General features: G+C 40.3%; 1 protein-coding gene across 5 annotated transcripts in view; it reads right to left on the bottom strand.

Annotated features, from left to right (window-relative positions):
* The window catches only part of LOC141147023 (sodium channel protein type 2 subunit alpha), a 323489-nt gene that overhangs the window by 145507 nt on the left and 159585 nt on the right, over nt 1–18397 (bottom strand). For all 5 annotated transcript variants that reach the window (XM_073633969.1, XM_073633971.1, XM_073633967.1 and 2 more), the window contains one exon: nt 11901–12029. In XM_073633969.1, coding sequence (XP_073490070.1) covers nt 11901–12029 — 129 coding nt within the window. The remainder of the gene's footprint in view (nt 1–11900; nt 12030–18397) is intronic.

An 18397-nucleotide genomic window follows, 5' to 3' on the forward strand; every position in this document is an offset into this window, starting at 1 on the left:
TGGGAAGGTAGAATCCTATATCAGGCAAGAATGGGACAACATTCCTCTCCCATCTGGTCTCTTCAGTTCTAGGTAATTTACAGAAATGTGTTAAAAGAATAGGGGATGTTACACAATAGTAAACATGGCCCTGTCCCAACTTTTTTTGAGACCTGTTACTACTATCAATTTCAAAATGACCCATTTTTTTTCTTAAAATGGTACATTTTCTCAGTTTAAATATTTGATATGTTTTCTAATTTCAATTGTGAATAAAATATGTGTTTATTAGATTTGCAAATCATTGCATTCTGTCACAGTGCAAATTTTGTCGATGTAGTTCTTTTGCAAGACATCTAGATACAAAGTTCTCCTTTTGATTCCTGGCTTCAGGGAACTGTGGGAAGTACAGGCATACCCCACTTTTAAGTACACAATGGGGTTTGTACAGCTGCAAAGCTAAGGTGAGGCAGCATGTCACCAACAGGTTGTATATTTGTCAGACTAAAAGGGAGCAAATGAGAAAATGTAAGTTAATTGTTAGGGTTTACATCCACTATAAGTTCAAGGTAAGCATTCACAGATCTGTAGAAAGTTGTAATCTGATTTTTATACTTTCTGTTTTTTTGTGGATTTCAGCACTATATAACACACTATTTAACATTTTCCACAATAGTCACCACACTCTGAACTGATTTAAATAAGACAGAAAATGGAAAAAAAATACAATTTTACAATGTAGTGAAACGGTGGCAGAGTGGCCTGAGGCCTTGGCTGATGTAGTGCAACAGCTGGAAAGCTGTAAGTTATTCTGTCCCAGATGTAGAATGCTTGGATATTCAATTTGAATTTTTATTATACCGTTTAAATCAAATGTAAAAAAGTCCTCTTTCAGTGTTCGGCCTTTCCACATTTAAATTATACAGTTTCATGAAATCAACTAACATCTTTAAATGATGTAATTTTGTAGATGGCAAAAAAAGAAGTGTTTTTTGAGGTGAAAAGGGAATCCTTATAGAAACAGTGATATATATGGCCTACTTTTTGAAGATTCAGTAAAACGGGCACTTTTATGGGAGCCAATAGAGCAGAACTGATTCCAAGAGACATCTCTGAGAGAGCAATTTAATGTAAAACAATGCACTGATACTGAAGTGTTCAGCGGTCTGTGTAACCCTTTCCTCCCCGGGACATCTGATCAGAATGTTCAGATATGGACTGTGTAAACGTAATAAGTTTCAGTCTTCTATCTAAAGCCATTTTTTTTTTTTACTATGGATAGAGTAGGGAAAGGTTAGATGTCTGCATGCCCTCTGGATAAATTCAATTTATTTATCCTGGTCATTATCTTTCACCCCCTTTCACATGAACTTATCGATCAGGTCCACTTGTCAATTTTTCAGGTGGATATGATCAGAAGCTCCATGCAGGTCTATGGGAAACTGGATATAAACAAACTAGTGCTTGTTGAAATCCACCTACCTCCAAACCTATCCAGATCCAGAAAAAATTAGAGAAGAACTGCATCCTTGGATTTGATCAAACATCCAGCTGCCTATAGATCCAACACCCGTCTGCCAGTCTGCTGTCAAAATGCAGACAAAATAACTGAACAGCATGGATGTCACGACACTATCATCCATCTACTTCATCTCCAATGATCACCTTCAGGAATCTTTATGGATCCCCTGCTGAATGGAGCAGAGCAGCACTGTGTGAAAGAAACCTTTAATTTTGAGTTGTCACTAGAATGGATATAGAGATTTTCCAACAGAGACATTAGTCCAGTGACAACTTAGGTACACCTTCCCTTACTTTAGAGGGTTTTTTTTTGTTTTTTTTTTACTTTCTGTTGTGTCTTGTTACAGAAAGTGAAGTAAAATCCTCCAATTGGATACAAACAGCAAAAAAAAAAAAAAAAAAAAAATTAAAGCTGAACTCCAGTGTTGTACAGTTTTATAGGCTCCTCTCCTGTACTAAAATTACTCTGAATTTGCTGAACATTGTGAGCTTCCCAAAAAGAATTCACAATGCAACTACTGTTATGAAGTTGAGCTCGCGTTCACCCCCTACAACCTCTCACATCTGATTATTACTCCATAGTGATGACAGACAGCCTCACTCACCAATAGTAAGGATGTTGATGTAGGCAGGTCAAGCTTCAAGCTGATATGTGCAGATTGAGTCCCCAGGGTTTAGGGCTCCTGGAGATCTCTGGAGCAAAAAAAAGAGTTGTGTGCACATCCTTATATCTGCATTTAAACTGCACATAAACCCAAAAGTGATGTTGTAGAAATAGCTGGAGTCTGGAGGGTTGAATCAATCCCTACCTTCTTATATTTATTGGATAACCCAAGAGTGAGATCTCCATGCCATTATTCTTGCCAATGTTCCTGGGAGTTTTGGGGGTTCCCGAATACCACTGTATGTCCAGGTCCTCCTGTTACATTCCCCAGGATTGAAACAAAATAAAAAACCCAGCAAAGAGAGTGGAAACCCCTCATAATGGCCACAACAGTATTCAGACACATGAACTTTAGTGCACATAACCTCTCATAAGTCCCCATGTAACATAAAAAAACTGCCAGTTGAAATAACACTCCAGCTTCTTTAAAAAACATAAATATCATTTTTAGTAAGACTGATCCTTTAACATGGGGCATGCTTAGTATAAGTTTGTTTTAAGCCTCTAGTGAGTAGAGTTTCCCGCTAGGGGGCTTATAATAAAAAGTGATGTCAAAATGTATTTATTGATTATCCTCAATTCTGTTGATGCCAGTGACACTACAAAAAATAAAATTAGTCTTTACTTGAACTTAACATACAGTATATTGTTTTCAGTTGCTTAGTGCAGAGCAGACCAGCATTTAGCGCAAAATGCCGGCATATTCCTTCAAAAAGTCGGTACATTACCTACGTATGAAATAAAGTTGTCTATCCTGGCCAAATCTAACCCACTTGGATATCAACTGAGAAGGAAGGAAACCAGCTTTTTAAAAGCACCTCTTCCTATGTATGTAGTCTTGTACTTGTTTTATCCCCACATGATCCTTAACTTGAAGGAAAGGGATATACATATAATGCCATTGCTGACCCCCTTCCAAAATACGTGGCTGCCTCTGGCTACATTTCCTTTTATGCCACTGACTCAGAACAAACATGATCAAGCATTCTGACTTCACTCTGACTCCAAAAGTTCTGGCATATTCCTTCAAAAAGTCAGTACATTACCTATGTATGAATTAAACTTGTCTATCCTGGCCAAATCTAACCCACTTGGATATCAACTGAGAAGGATAGAAACCAGTTTTTTAAAAGGACCTCTGCCTGTTTATGTAGTCTTGTACTTGTATGTAGTCTTGTACTTGTATTATCCCCACACAATCCTTAAGTTGAAGAAAAGGGATACACATATAATGTCATTGCTGACCCCCTTTCAAAATACTTGGCTGCCTCTGGCTACATTTCCTTTTATGCCACTGACTTGGAAAACACATGATCAGGAGTTCTGACTTCATTCTGACTCCATCAGTTGTTTCAGATCAGTGTTTAAGAAATTATTAGAGCAAGCCAGGCATCTAGCATTTTGAAAAGAAAAGTTGAAGAAAAGTGGTTGCCTCTGGGACAAAACAGAGCAGACAACAAAAAAATAGTGTTAGTAGTTCTATTCTTGCCCCACTCCACTAAAAAAAAAGTGCTTTTGTTTCTTGTTTGTCTGTGTCCCCAAAAAAAGGAGAGGAAATTTCACCAACAGGGACTCAGACAACGATAAAAATCCAACAGAGGTTTAAGCCTTCCCCACTCTAGCCATAAGAAAATAAAGTATTGGCTGAAATTTGGCTTTAAAGCAGAACTACAGGATAATTAAATATGTGTAATTACAAGAGACATTAATATTCTTACTTGAATCTTTGTTGTGAAACTTTACCTCTGTGCAGTAGCTTCCTGTAATCAAGACCAGTCACTGCCTCCCTCTCTTTTGTGCTTTGTGACTGGTCTTGTCTCCACCCCCTTTTCTGCAGGCCGCCTTCAGTAGGTGGTCCCACCCACAGCTCTCTGCTCAGACCATGTACAGCACAATGATGATGTTACTGCTACTTTTATATGGTAATAATTGGGTTTTCAAAAGATTTTGGTACACACAAAGTGGATGTACACTATATTGTCAAAAGTATTGCGACACCTGCCTTTACACGCACATGAACTTTAATGGTATCCCAGTCTTAGTCCGTAAGATTCAATATTGAGTTGGCCCACCCTTTGAAGCTATAACAGCTTCAACTCTTCTGGGAAGGCTGTCCACAAGGTTTAGGAATGTGTCTATGGGAATGTTTGACCATTCTTCCAGAAGCGTATTTGTGAGGTCAGGCACTGATGTTGGATAAGAAGGCCTGGCTCACAGTCATCCCAAAGATGTTCTATTGGTTCGAGGTCAGGACTCTGTGCATGCCAGTCAAGTTCCTCCACCCCAAACTCGCTCATCCATGTCTTTATGGACCTTGCTTTGTGCACTGGTCCAATTCATTTTGTGGAGGGGAGATTAGGTGTGGGGTTGTTTTTTAGGGGTTGGGCTTGGCCCCTTAATTCCAGTCAGCATACCAAGACATTTTGGACAATTTCATGCTCCCAACTTTGTGGGAACGGTTTGGGGATGGCCCCTTCCTGTTCCAACATGACTGAGCACCAGTGCACAAAGCAAGGTCCATAAAGACATGGATGAGTGAGTTTAGGGTGGAGGAACTTGACTGGCCTACACAGAGTCCTGACCTCAACCCATCCCGATAGAACACTTTTGGGATGAATTAGAGCAGGCCTTCTTGTCCAACATCAGTGCCTGACCTCACAAATGCGCTGGATAAATGGTCAAACATTCCCATAGACACACTCCTAAACCTTGTGGACAACCTTCCCAGAAAAGTTAAACCTGCTATAGTTGCAAAAGGTGGGCCATCTCAATATTGAACTCTACAGACTAAGACTGGGATGCCATTAAAGTTCATGTGCATGTAAAGGCTGGTGTGCCAATACCTTTGACAATATAGTGTACATTCTTTGTGGCTATTGTGAAATATATTTAATTTTTTTTTGCCCATATTAGGATTTAAGGCTTTTTTTGTGTGGTCAGTTTTCATCCTTTGACTGGTCTTTTAGTGGTATAGGAAACTGTACAGACATACAGCATGTCTGTATTGGGCAGTTTGTTCAGCCAACACATCCCCTGACCAATCACAGCTTGTCTCTGGAACACACCCCCTCCCAATCACAACAGCCTGCCCCTTAAACATGCCCTCTGCTTAAGTACAGCCTGCATTTTGCCTTCAGCTAAACAGACTATTGAATACATGCATACTGTTTGTCTGCACAGTGTCCTGTATCCCCACCCCCACTATCAGCAACAAGAGGTGCATGGCCCTATGACAGAACTTTTTAACCTCGTAAAAAAGGTAAGAAAGACAATTTCTGAAACTAAGCAAAAGCAGTTAGTGCTAGTTCACACATGGCGGCTTCAAAGTCGCCCGACTCTCGTCCGACTCTGAAGTCACTCCATACAGAGCGACTTTAGCGGGGCTTACAAAACGACTTCTGTATTGAAGTCAATGCAAGCCACTGTGAAGTCGCCCCAAAGTAGTATAGGGACCTTTGTCTAAGGGCACTTTCACACTGAGGTGCTTTACAGGCGTTTTAGTGCTAAAAATAGTGCCTGAAAGCCCCTGTAAAGCGCCTCTCCTGTCACCTCAGTGTGAAAGTCTGAGTGCTTTTACACTGGAGTGGTGCGCTTGCTGGACATTAAAAAAAGTCCTGCAAACAGCATCTTTGGGGCGGTTTAGGAGTGGTGTATACACTGCTCCTAAAATGCCCTGCCCATTGAAATGAATGGGCAGCGCTGCCGAAGTCCCTGCAAAGCATTTCGGCAGCTGTGCTTTGCGGATGCTTTTAACCCCTTTTTTAACCCCCTCAAGGGGGTTAAAAGCACAACACTAGCAGCGGCAAAGCGCTGCTTAAACGGCAGTAAAGTGCTGCCAAAACTAGTGGCGCTTTACCGTTACCACCCCCACCGCCTCAGTGTGAAAGTGCCCTTAGTTGGAGCGATTTGAGTTACTCCTATTAGAACGCTTCCGATGCAATGCATGGAGCGCGACTTGTCTGGAGGCAGACAGGGCGCCCCTATGTGAACCGGCACTTACAGTTTCTGAGTAATTATAACTGTATTAGAAAGTGCCTATAACATTGTATGTTCATAACTCACAAGGAAATATTTCCCTATTCTTGATTTAGTACAGTTTTTTGCACACTTCAGCCCTGCAGATTTCTTTTGAGGTACATGAGCTATAGGTTTTTTTTCTTTCTCACACTTGTAAACAAAAGAGATTTGGGGAATGAACAGTTGGGACTAAATTTAGCTGAACCAGCAGGACTAAAAAGGTTAGAAACAGCACTTCAAAGCAATTATTTACCACTTAGCATAAAGAAACACATGTTCTAACATAGAAATATGCATATATTTAAACACAAATACATTTATTCTGCGCTATTCTTCTTTCTTTCATTTTGGAATAAATAAGGCATCCTATGTGAAAAATAAGAATGTTTAACAAGAAGCATGAACTGGCAGTATGGCAAAACTGGTAATTGCCTTGAAGGCTATTAAGTTGAGCTGATCATAATCGGTGGACTGGTGTAAGCTGCTGTGGGTTGCTCAGCAGCTTTTTTAAAGCAAATCTGTCATGAAAAAACAACAGAAGCTGCTATTAATCTACTTTAAGAATGCTAGTTCCCTGGCTGTGATGCTTTGGCTTTAATGCTTTCTCAGTCTCTAAACCAGTGGTTCTCAACTCCAGTCCTCGGGACCCACCAACAGGTCAGATTTTAAGTATTACCTTGGGGAGTTGCAGACTAGAATACTGCAATCACTGAGCAGCAAGTGATATCACCTGTGATGTATTTCAGCTATCTTGCAAACCTGGCCTGTTGGTGGGTCCTGAGGACTGGAGTTGAGAACCACTGCTCTAAACAGAACAAGTAAAGAGATAAAGAATTCAGACACATTTCTGACACTTTTTTTACAGCCTGCTTGGCTCAAGTTGGCAAATATTAAAACCAGCCAGGCAACTAGCATTTCACTTTAAGGTCTGATTTTGGAAGACTAACAGTTAGGTCGGCCATATAGGGAGCAAATTTCTTTCCTGCAACCATGGATTGCAGGAAAGAAATTCCCTGAATTCCCCCATCAACACAGACAGTGTTGATGTGGAAATACCTTCTGCCGGGCCATTGTCTACTCCCAGCGGGGGCGGGAGAAGTCGTAACTGCCAGGAGAAGACAGTGATTATCGCTAGCAGCTATAGCAGCTGCTAGCAATAATCGTAAGAGAATCCAGTAGGCTGGTTGTACCCAAGTTGATTGATCGATCAACTTGGTACATTCAGCCTGCCCATTAACGATTCAAACTATGTATGGTCGGCCTTAGACCATTTACTGAGAACAATACCATGGTAGTCATTGTTTTTTGTTTTGGATAGCGTAGGGATAGGTTATAGCCTATAGCAAGTTATTACAGCTTTATGTTTCCCCACTGTGTAGATTCACATAAAACTTGTCACCAAAACAGAAATGAAGGATGCCTTCCAGTGGAGAGAGGATAAGACGTGGAAGGAAGATTTACCAATGTTGGAGAAAGATTCTCTTATTTTCTGTTTATACAGTACTGGAAGTGAAGGGAAATCTCCCCAATGGGACACGCAGGCCAATCAAAAACATAGGAGGTTTAACCCATCCTTACTGTAGTCAAGTTTAAAAAAAAAGAATATATACTTTAAGATGTGTACCAAGATTGTGATGTTATTAAAGTGTTTGTTAAGTCAAATTTATAAATCACTGCCAGCCCCTCTATTAGAGCCTGGCATACCACACTATGTAAGTAATTTCTAAAAACGAGCATTGCAAATACCTATTTAGAGCTATCTTCAGGCCAATCACGTGACTTGTGCCCGCTTTACAGCTCCGATACATGGCTTCTGCGGGAGGGGCCAAGATCTCTCTCTGACATCAGCCGTGGAGATCACGTGGCCTCAAGCAGAAGCCCTGTCTCGGAGCTGTAAAGCGGCCTCGATTCACGTGACCGGCCTGAAGATAGCTCTAGGTAATAGGTATTTCCAATGCTCGTTTTTAGAAATGACTTACATAGTGTGGTATGCCAGGCTCTAATAGAGGGGCTGGCAGTGACCATTGTAGGTTTTTTATTTTTAATAATAGCGGTGGGGGGGGGGCGGAGACAGAGACACAGGGAGGGAGCTGACAGGCAAGGAGGAGTGGGTGAGGGGTAGAGAGGAGAGCAGAGAGGACAGCTGTGTATGACAGAGGGACGCACTCTGACCACGGTGGTCAGGGCTCAGTAGCCCTTTCTCTCGGGGTCAGTACAGAGAGGGGATTCAGGGATTTTTTTTTACAGTTTAGCGGGGGGTGGGGGCGGGGGGTTGGCAGATTACACAGCTCAAGCACTGTGCTGTTTAATCTGCTTTAAGGGACCAGGATCTATTTTTTTTTTTTTTATGGGGGGGGGGGGGTTAACAAACACTTTAAGCTAGCAAGTAACATTCTTAAAGGAAAGGAGTGGAACCAAACATCTAAGTGAATGCTAAAGAAACAATACACCTCTTTGCAGTCTTTAGAATAGTGCAGGGGAAATTCGGAGTTGCTGAAAGACAAGGCTCTCTGAAATAGTGAACCACTCCTTTATTAAATAAAGTTGCACTTACAGAAGAAACCTGTGAGGTGTACATATTTTTGGCCAGACAAAGCCATCTGTCTAGACACTGGGAAGTTCCTGATTTTGGGCAGCTACAGTATGTGGCTGATAGAAGATACAGACACTATCCTGCTCGAAGATAAAACCAACAGGTACATCTCTATTTTTTTTTTTTCTCACTGCCATAACCTAAAATGTATGTACAGTAGAACTAAAAGGTTTTTTCCCCTTTATTTTAAATAGGTAAGCGAAAAAATCAAACGAGAAGTGTGGGATTTCAAAGTAACAAACATGCATATTCACCTAGCAGGATGCAGCATCGGTTCGATACTAAATGTGTCCCCCGCCGGCTCTACACCGAGAAATGAGCGATCAAAGATCGTTGATGGCTCAGTTCTCCAGTCCGACCTGCCCCTCCAGCATTCACTGGTGTGCCAGACTGTGGAGAGGGTGGGAGCGGCTGGCTTAAGCTCTCAGCGGTGCGCTGAGAGACTAAGCCAGCTTCCGCTCAGGCATCTGGGTGAATCCTGACATTAAAGTCGGTATCCCTACAGAGCCTGGACAGCAGTGTGACATTAGCCTACAGGGGACTTTAGCCCGCTGTCGGCTGAATCTGGGTCACAGGAGTGCAGAATACACTCCTGTGACCCACAGGAGAAGTAGGGTCAAAAGAGCTTTGGCCCTACTTCTCCTTTAAGTCAATTGGGGAGATTTAGCTTCACTTTTTGTCCTACATACTCCACAGGAAGTGAGAGTTGATATCTATAAAACAAGGAAATATTTAGACAGGAAACACCCTCATCTCTCATGATCTGGTGACAACTGTAAGATTTTAGATTTTCCATCACCTTCTGTCAATTTGACAATAGTCAAATACAAAGGGTGAATTTATCTAGCATTGCCACAGGCAGCAATAAAAAAACTTAAAAGGTTTCTAATCCTTCCCAACATATCCAAAACTAGAAAACAGAATAGCTATACATGCACATCAAGTGTAATAGATATCTGTATCCCAATCTTCTATTGGCCATATTTGGATGCCCCTCTACAACTAAACTGTGTCTTTGGACCAGAAAATAAAAGTAACAGAAAATAAAACCCATAGCCAGTGTGTCCAGGAGCAGCAGAGTTTTGGCAGAAAAAATGTCTGAAGCACATAAACGCATGTAAATGCACCTAAGGCTATTTAGGTTTAATGCTTGAGCATTAATTCATTTCAAAGGCCAGAATAAATTATTATCCTGGCCAATGAAATGAAGTGATGCCCAAGTGCTTGATTTGCCTAAATGCACCTAAACACATTACACAAGTTTACAAGCTGTTTTTATTTTTTTTTTACTTGACCTGTTTGACATGACTTATTGTTAATAAAATATATTTTTGTACTATATCATTAGCCATCTTGCCTGTAAAGTCTGAATTAGGGCCCTGTGGCCCTTTACCCTTTTTCTCCTCCAATCAAGTTTATACGGATGTGGCTTTAGGAGTGTTATTTCAATTTTTACAAGTTTACAAGCGTCAAGCATTTTTTCTGGCAAAACTCTGCTGCCAGGAGTCTAGAAGAGTTAGAATAATGTCCAGTGTGAATGAGGAGCATAAAGCAAAGCCTTATATAGCAAAGTATGGATTCATTATTTTTATTTTAAGTGATTGTAAAGTCAGATTTTTTTAAAATAAAAACAACAAACATGTTATACTTACCTGCTCTGTTGCAGTCTTCTGTGCTCCTGGCCCCTCCCTCCTGTTGAGTGCCCCCACAGCACACAGCTTGCTATGGGGGCACCCAAGCTAAGCTGCAGCTCTGTGTATCCATTCAGACATGGAGCTACGGTTGAGCCCTGCCCCCTCTCTCTCCCGATTGGCTAACTGACTTTGATTGACAGCAGCAGGAGCCAATGGCGCCACTCTTTTGTCTTAGCCAATCAGGAGGGAGAGTCCCGGACAGCCGAGACTCTCGTGGACATCCCTGGACAGAGATGGGGCTCAGGTAAGTATTAGGGGGGCCTGCACACAGAAGGCTTTTTATCTTAATGCATAGAATGCATTAAGATAAAAAAACCTTCTGACTTTACAATCACTTTAAACATGCTATATTGGATTGTTGTATTCAGAGCCATGTTTCAGGGTTTTAATATATTGCCTTCATCAGGGCTATGAACAAATATCAGAACCATATATAAAAAACCAACAAAGAGTAAAAAATGTAATTACTTGGAAAAAATAAACTATTGTGCTAGATATCAGGTATCATACAGCAATCCAGATAATTACTGAAGCAGTATTAAAGTTGAGTCTCAAAAATCCACTGACAGGTAGGGTATATATAACAGAAAATACCCTAGTGGTCTCTTCTGCCATAAATGTCTGCCCCGCGTATCAATTATAATATGATCCAAGAGGTCCATGTGGAGCTCAGACCATATTTACGGCATCCATTGTGTGCCATGGTGATGTGACTACCATGTGCATGTGCGGGAGTGCCATCATCACAGCCTGATCATTTAACCGGTCAAAGAGACAGAACCTGGAAGGAATGCCAAGCACTGATGAAAGCGCCTAGGACCAGTGGAAGCACTGACAGCGCAGCACTGAACGGCTTCATTTGACAGGTAAGTCCACCATAATGTGTTAATATGTGGTGCATTTTAGCAAATAATGGCATAACACTGCAGGGGGTCTATTTTTTTAACATTTTATTGGTGGAGGTTACTACCACTTTAGATCAATTAAGACATGTATTACAATTTATGATATCCAGCATGTTAATGCTAGACATTTTTACATGAAATGTGATTTCCTACAATTTGTTGCCTTTTTATATTTGGTTCTAATATTATTTTACAAATATAAATACAAATATATTTAAATATATATTAAACCTGAAACAAGTTGGCTATGACTACAGCAATCTTTAAAGTATTTTTGAAAAAAAAAAAAAAGCATTTTCAGTAAGGTATAAGCTTCTGCCTCTTCAGATTGAAGTAGATTGCCCACTTGCTGTACCAAGTTTTGCTCATAAGGCCCCTTAGGGCCATTATGCCTTGTGGATGTGAGCAGCCTAATTGTTGCAATATATGATCGTGTCTGCTTTGCATCTGAGATTTTTTTTTCTCTCCCAGTCAGTTAAGTGAGGCCTCATTCATTTGACATAAAAGTAACAAAATGTGATACTTACGCCATAACGATTACGCTGAAATCCAGCCAGTTCCATGGGTCTCTCAGGAAAGTAAATTTTTCTAGACAAAAACCCCTTGCGAGAATTTTTATCAGAGACTCAAATGTATAGATTCCAGTGAATGTGTATCTGCAAGAAGTGATCACACAGGATATTAGTAGCAATACCATCATACACTTCTCAAACAAAACGGTTTAGTGGATTTAATATGCGGCAATAGACTTATTGTTCCTTATTGCTTCACTCTTGAACCCTGACCAATGTGAACCTAACAGACGCTACACTTATATGCTCTGTGCCATTTTCTTGGAGAATAGCCACAATTACCATTTCTAACAAAGAAATACTGAGTATGCTATGGAAATTTATTTTTTTTAAATATCAATAGGATATAGTACATCTGTATTCATAACAGGTTTCTAAATACCGTTCCTTATTGTACCATATGGCTGCAACAGACCTGTCATATTAAAGATAAACTCCAGGCAGATATTAAAAAGCACAAATTAATCCATCTGTATGTTTATTAAAAATAATGACATGCTATTTAGCCCTTTTGCTTGCCATAGCCATTTGTGTGGGTTTTTTGCACGTTAAAAAAACAAAAAAAACTGAAGATAACATAAATCCTATATATACAGTTAAGTCCATATATATTTGGACACAGGCACAATTTTATTTTTTTCAGGTATTTACCAAAACATATTCAAGCTATAGTTATATAATGGATATGGGCTGAAAGTGCACACTCTCAGGTTTTATTTGAGGGTATGTACATCCAAATTGAAGGAAGGGTTTAGGAATTACAGCTCTTAGGAATAGCCATTCACCTTTTCAAGGGACCAAAAGTAATTGGACAATTAAATCAAAAGCTGTTTCATGGCCAGGTGTGGGCTATTCCTTCATTATTTCCTCATCAATTAAGCAGGTAAAAGGTCTGGAGTTGATTCTAAGTGTGGTATTTGCATTTGGAATCTATTGCTGTGAACCTACCTCATGCGTTCAAAAGGAGCTGTCCACGCAAGTGCAACAGGCCATTGTAAGGCTTCAAAAACTAAACAAAGCCATCAGAGAGATAGCAGAAACATTAGGAGTGGCCAAATCAACAGTTTGGTACATTCTAAGGAAAGAAGAACGCACTGGTGAGCTCAGCAACATAAAAAAGCCTGGACGTCCACAGAAGACAACAGTGGTGGATGATCACAGGATCCTCTCTATGGTAAAGAAAAACCCATTCACAAAATCCAGACAAGTGAAAGACACTCTCCAGGAGGTGGACGTATCATTGCCAAAGTCTACAATCAAGAAAAGACTTCACGAGAGCAAATACAGAGGGTTCACCACAAGGTACAAACCATTCATAAAGCCTGAAGAATAGAAAAGCCAGATTTGATTTGGAGAAAAAACATCTGAAAAAGCCAAACCAGTTCTGGAAAAGCATTCTTTAGACGGATGAAACTAAGATTAATCTGTACCAGAATGATGGGAAGAAAAAAGTGTGGAGAAGGCTTGGACAGCTCATGATCCAAATCACACAACATCATCTGTAAAATATGGTGGAGGCAGTGTGATGGCATGGGCATGCATGGCTTCCAGTGGCACTGGGTCATTGGTGTTTGTTGATGATGTGACAGAAGACAGAAGCAGCCGGATGAATTCTGCAGTGTTTAGTGATATACTGTCAGCTCAGATTCAGCCAAATGCAGCAAAGTTGATTGGATGGCGCTTCACAGTACAGATGGACAATGGTCCAAAACACACTGCAAAAGCAACCCAGGAGCTTTTGAAGAAAAAGGAGTGGAATATTCTGCAATGGCTGTGTCAATCACCTGATCTCAACCCAGTTGAGCATGCATTTCACTTGCTAAAGGCACAACTAAAGGCAGAAAGACCCACAAACAAAGAACAACTGCAGTTAGAGCCTGGCAAAGCATCAGAAAGAAGGAAACCCAGTGTTTGGTAATGTCCATGGTTTCCAGACAGGATTCTCAACAAGATATTAAAAATGAACATTTTATTTATGAATATATTAATTTGTCCAATTACATTTGAGCCCCTGAACATGGGGGGGCTGTGTATAAAAATGGTTGCAGTTCCTAAAATTTGTACTTGATATTTATGTTCAACTCCTTAAATTAAAGCTGAAAGTCTGCACTTCAAATTCATTCGGATTGTTTCGTTTTAAGTTTATTCTGGTAGCATACAGAGCCAAAAGTATAAACATTGTGCCTGTGTCCAAATAATATATGTAAATATATACCTAACTGTATATATATATACACACACATACATACATATACACACACATACGTAGTATATATATATATATATATATATATATATATATATATATATATATTTATTTATATATTTATATATTTATTTATTTTTTTTATTTTTATTTTTTTTCCTGAAAGCAGACACCCTAGAGAATAAAATAGTGGTAGTTCCAATATTAGCCCAACAGTTTAGGTAACACAACATTTCAGGGGTCATTTATGGTCACTAGCACCATTGGACTGGAAGCACTTTCTTCACAGATTGATTTCTTTGATGGACATTTATTGTGCACCTATTGTACTGTATGTTTAGGTGTTATTTGGCTTTGGTTTTGGTTTTGTACATTGTGTATTAATATACTTACACTCCACATAGGATCACATATAATCATTTAAAGTTGTTTTGGCACATATCATTTATTTATGTCAATGCGTAAATCTCACCATTGAATGTTTACACCGGCCTGTATAATTATAGGTATATTTAATAGTGACTATATATATCAGGGCTCCACTCCAGGCGCCAGGTCACCATGGTGACCAGCAGTTTTGACCTGGTGCCTGGGCTGTCGCCTGTTTGAACACCGCCCCCTCCCCCCCCGTTATTTATCCCAGGCTCTGCTTGCCCATTTGTGGGCCTCTGCCCGGGACCGGCACGTCCACTCCTCCCCTTCTAGTTGTTGACCTGGAAGTGACATGTGACGTCATTTCCGGGTCCCTGTTGAAAGTTTTCCGGCCATCAAGGCCAGGAATGAATGTAATGCAGTGCGATGTGCACTGCATTCTGTTCAGTGGAGCACAGGGGAGACATCCATGATCTGTTAGAACCTAGATGTCTCATTAACAAGAACCTGTCACTTAAAAGAAATCATCACATAGGGGACGTTTGCCCCCTATGTATTGGAAAAAAAACCATTTTTTTTAATTGTAAAAAATGAAAGGTACACCCAAGCACATAAAATCCCCCCCCCCCCCAAAAAAATTCAGGTTCTCCACCCTCACGTATACGCACGTATAAATGTAAAGGCACACGGCAGGGGGGGGGGCTACGCCTGAAAACATTGATTGTGATACACCTTACATATCACCGCGCATGCTGGAATGAGAGCAATAATTCTAACACCAGACCTCCCTCGTAACGCTAACCTGATGACTTACAGGGGCTTTTAAAGCATCGCCTATAGAAAATATAGGATACTAACACGTTTAAGATTTGACATGTTGGGTAACTATTTACTTGGTGCAACCTCGGCTTTTATATTTTACCATTAAATTGGGTAATTTATTGTGTTTTTGTGCACCCTAAAAGGAACTTTTATTGAATTTGATTTACTGAAACCTTTGCGGTAATATCGCGTGACATAAAAAATTGGAACTACCTCTATTTTATTCTCTAAGGATGTCTGCTTTCAGAAAATAATGTTTGGTGGTTTGATGTAATCTTCAGGCCTCAAATGATTTTTTAAACGTGTGCAAAAAAATGCAAAAAACGGCTCTGGCTGTGAAAAGGTTAAAGGTTCACCTTCAGAAACATGTTACATTTTCCACTGTAAGATTTGTTAGATAAAAAAACTGGCTCCTAATTTAGCTGGATTTGTCAAGCCCTGGTATATATACCGATAATTATAGCCTTAAATTATTTCTATTAAAATTAGTTTCCTTTTAATACTGCATGCTAAGTGCATTTTAAAAAACAGAGCTTGTAAATATATTGTCTCCATGAGTCTCCCTCACAGTTCAGTTAGTGCATGAATCAGTAATCTGCTTTCAACGTAGACCATGGGATTCAGTTGTGCCATTAAACTGATAGCTTAATGTATCACCCACCCCTCCCCGTCCCATTTGGCTTTGAGAAAGCTTTGAAGGGCAACAAACTTTACTGAATCACTTCCTCCGCTCTCCATCACAGTCTCTTCTGGAAGATGACAGAAAGCAGACAAAATGAAATGGCCAATAGCACTTACGCTAATATAAATAGATACCACAAGGGATTTTCCACTTGCTATATTGCTGAGAAGCCCTTATCCTTCAGTGTGCGAAGCAGTAGATAACACACACTGTGGAAATCATATAAGAAGAAATAGATCTCTTGCATCAGTGTTGCCTAGACACTAGAGCATACTGGAACTTGTGGTTCCTTGAGCAGCTGAACTTATTAAGTCCTATTTAAAGGAAACTGGTACCAAAGATCAAATAAGGACTGACATTACTGATTTTTTTTTTTTTTTTAATGGTAATTCACTGCCACTGGCAACTCTAAATAACAGTAAATATGGCCATCTGTTTCCATTGTAAAGACACTTGACACCACCCAGCCTGCCCGTCGTCAGGTCATTGTTACACTCCTGCCCGTGTGCATTGCAATGCAACAACATACATTATAATGTAAAAATTCTGCCCTTTTATTGGAGATAATTATGCACAGGATTTATAACACTCCACTGCAGATGACAATATAATTATAAAAGTATATCTATTTTAGTAGATTTTATATCCAAAAACACAAAAAAAAATTATAATGCATCAACACGGAAAGTACACATCGGAACCTCTATACTAGCCGAGGACACATTGGGGTTGATTTACTAAAGGCAAATAGACTGTTCACTTTACAAAGTGCAGTTGCTCCAGAGCTTAGTAAATGAGCAGAAGCTCTGCCGACTTCCATCATCCAATCACATACAAGCAAAAATGTTTTTTTTTTTTTTTTTTCCTTGCATGTGATTTGGTATTCTTTGAAAAATGAGGCTTTACCTCACTTACATATCTCTGGAGCAAGTGCACAGTCTCTTTGCCTTTAGTAAAACAACCCCACTGTACTCAACAGGGTGAGCCCTTATGCCAGCTACTGTCCCTGCCCTCTATTTTTTAACATGTTTCTATCAAATATCTGAGTGCCTGCCATCAATTTGCAATGCTATCCCAGGGCAACTATCTATGATAATTGCACTTAACAACAGAGTTGCATTACTATGTATGGTTCCCAATGAACTCAAGTTTTGCAATTATCATTGGTCTTTCACATGTGCACTGGTTTACTAACATAGCTCGCTGGTAGGGCTATTAATTAACAAGAGGTTTGATTTACAACAAAGTGGTACTGATATATCAAGCCATGTCTACTGTACAACTCCTGCATGGGTGGAGTTAGTGCCCACATAAATGCCAGGATGGGAGGGGCTTTGTGAGTTGGGACATGGGAGCCAAACACCCCAGAGCTATTCAGATGTAGTCAGATGATGCCAAGTGCCCTTCACGGGGCTGCAAACCTGGGAGAGGTGGTTAAATACCCAGAAGGACCAGCCGTAGTCCCCCTGCTTCTTTTGCGGTCTACTGTGGGCTGTGAGCAGGATTCAAAAGGCCAGGCTAAGAGTCCTCTGAGGGAAAACAGGTGTATAAGTGCTACAACCTTCCTGCATGACAGCTCCACTCGGTGCTCAGACCTCGTGGTTGCTGACACCTCCAACGTACCAAAGTAAGAAAAGGGATGATCGGCACTCAGGATGACATCCAAAAAATGGTATTTCTTTATTAAGTAAACATATACGATGCTGTAAATCAGCCTACGTGTTTCAGACATTAGTCCTTAATCTTGGCACGGGCTGCAAACCTGGGAGAGGTGGTTAAATACCCAGAAGGACCAGCCATAGTCACCATGCTTCTTTTACCATCTGCTGTTGGCTGTGAGCAGGATGGAAAAGGCCAGACTAAGAGTCCTCTGAAGTGAGTACTATTACACCGGGTAATGAATGTGTCATCTGGGAGTGTGCCAGGCTGGGCAGATTGACAGAATGAGGCAATGAGAGACACTTGTATACTAACAAGGGTACCTTGATTATACTCCATGAAGAAAGCTGTACGCTGTTGACTTAGTATAAATGGGAATGTGGTCCCAACTCTGTGGTGCTCCCAAGGAGAGGGGAGGTGCAAAGCAAAGACAGCTTACAAATTATGTTGTGGTATTCTGCGTCTATATGACAGCTACAGAATGTCTGCTCCTGTGTACGGTGTACTGCGCCAAAGAATTCTGTCAGTATGTCAATGTGATGCTGGATGTCACGGCAATCATAGAGAAGTTGCAGTGAAGTTCAGAAAATTTTTATTCTTGAATATTTAAAGGGGTTATAAACCCCTTACATATTACACAGAGATGAAATAAATCCTCCTACATAGATTGTACCTTTTTATCCGAGCCCTCTCTTCTTTACAGCCATCGAA

This window comes from Aquarana catesbeiana, linkage group LG06 (genome assembly GCF_042186555.1).
Source record: "Aquarana catesbeiana isolate 2022-GZ linkage group LG06, ASM4218655v1, whole genome shotgun sequence".
NCBI classification, from domain to species: domain Eukaryota; kingdom Metazoa; phylum Chordata; class Amphibia; order Anura; family Ranidae; genus Aquarana; species Aquarana catesbeiana.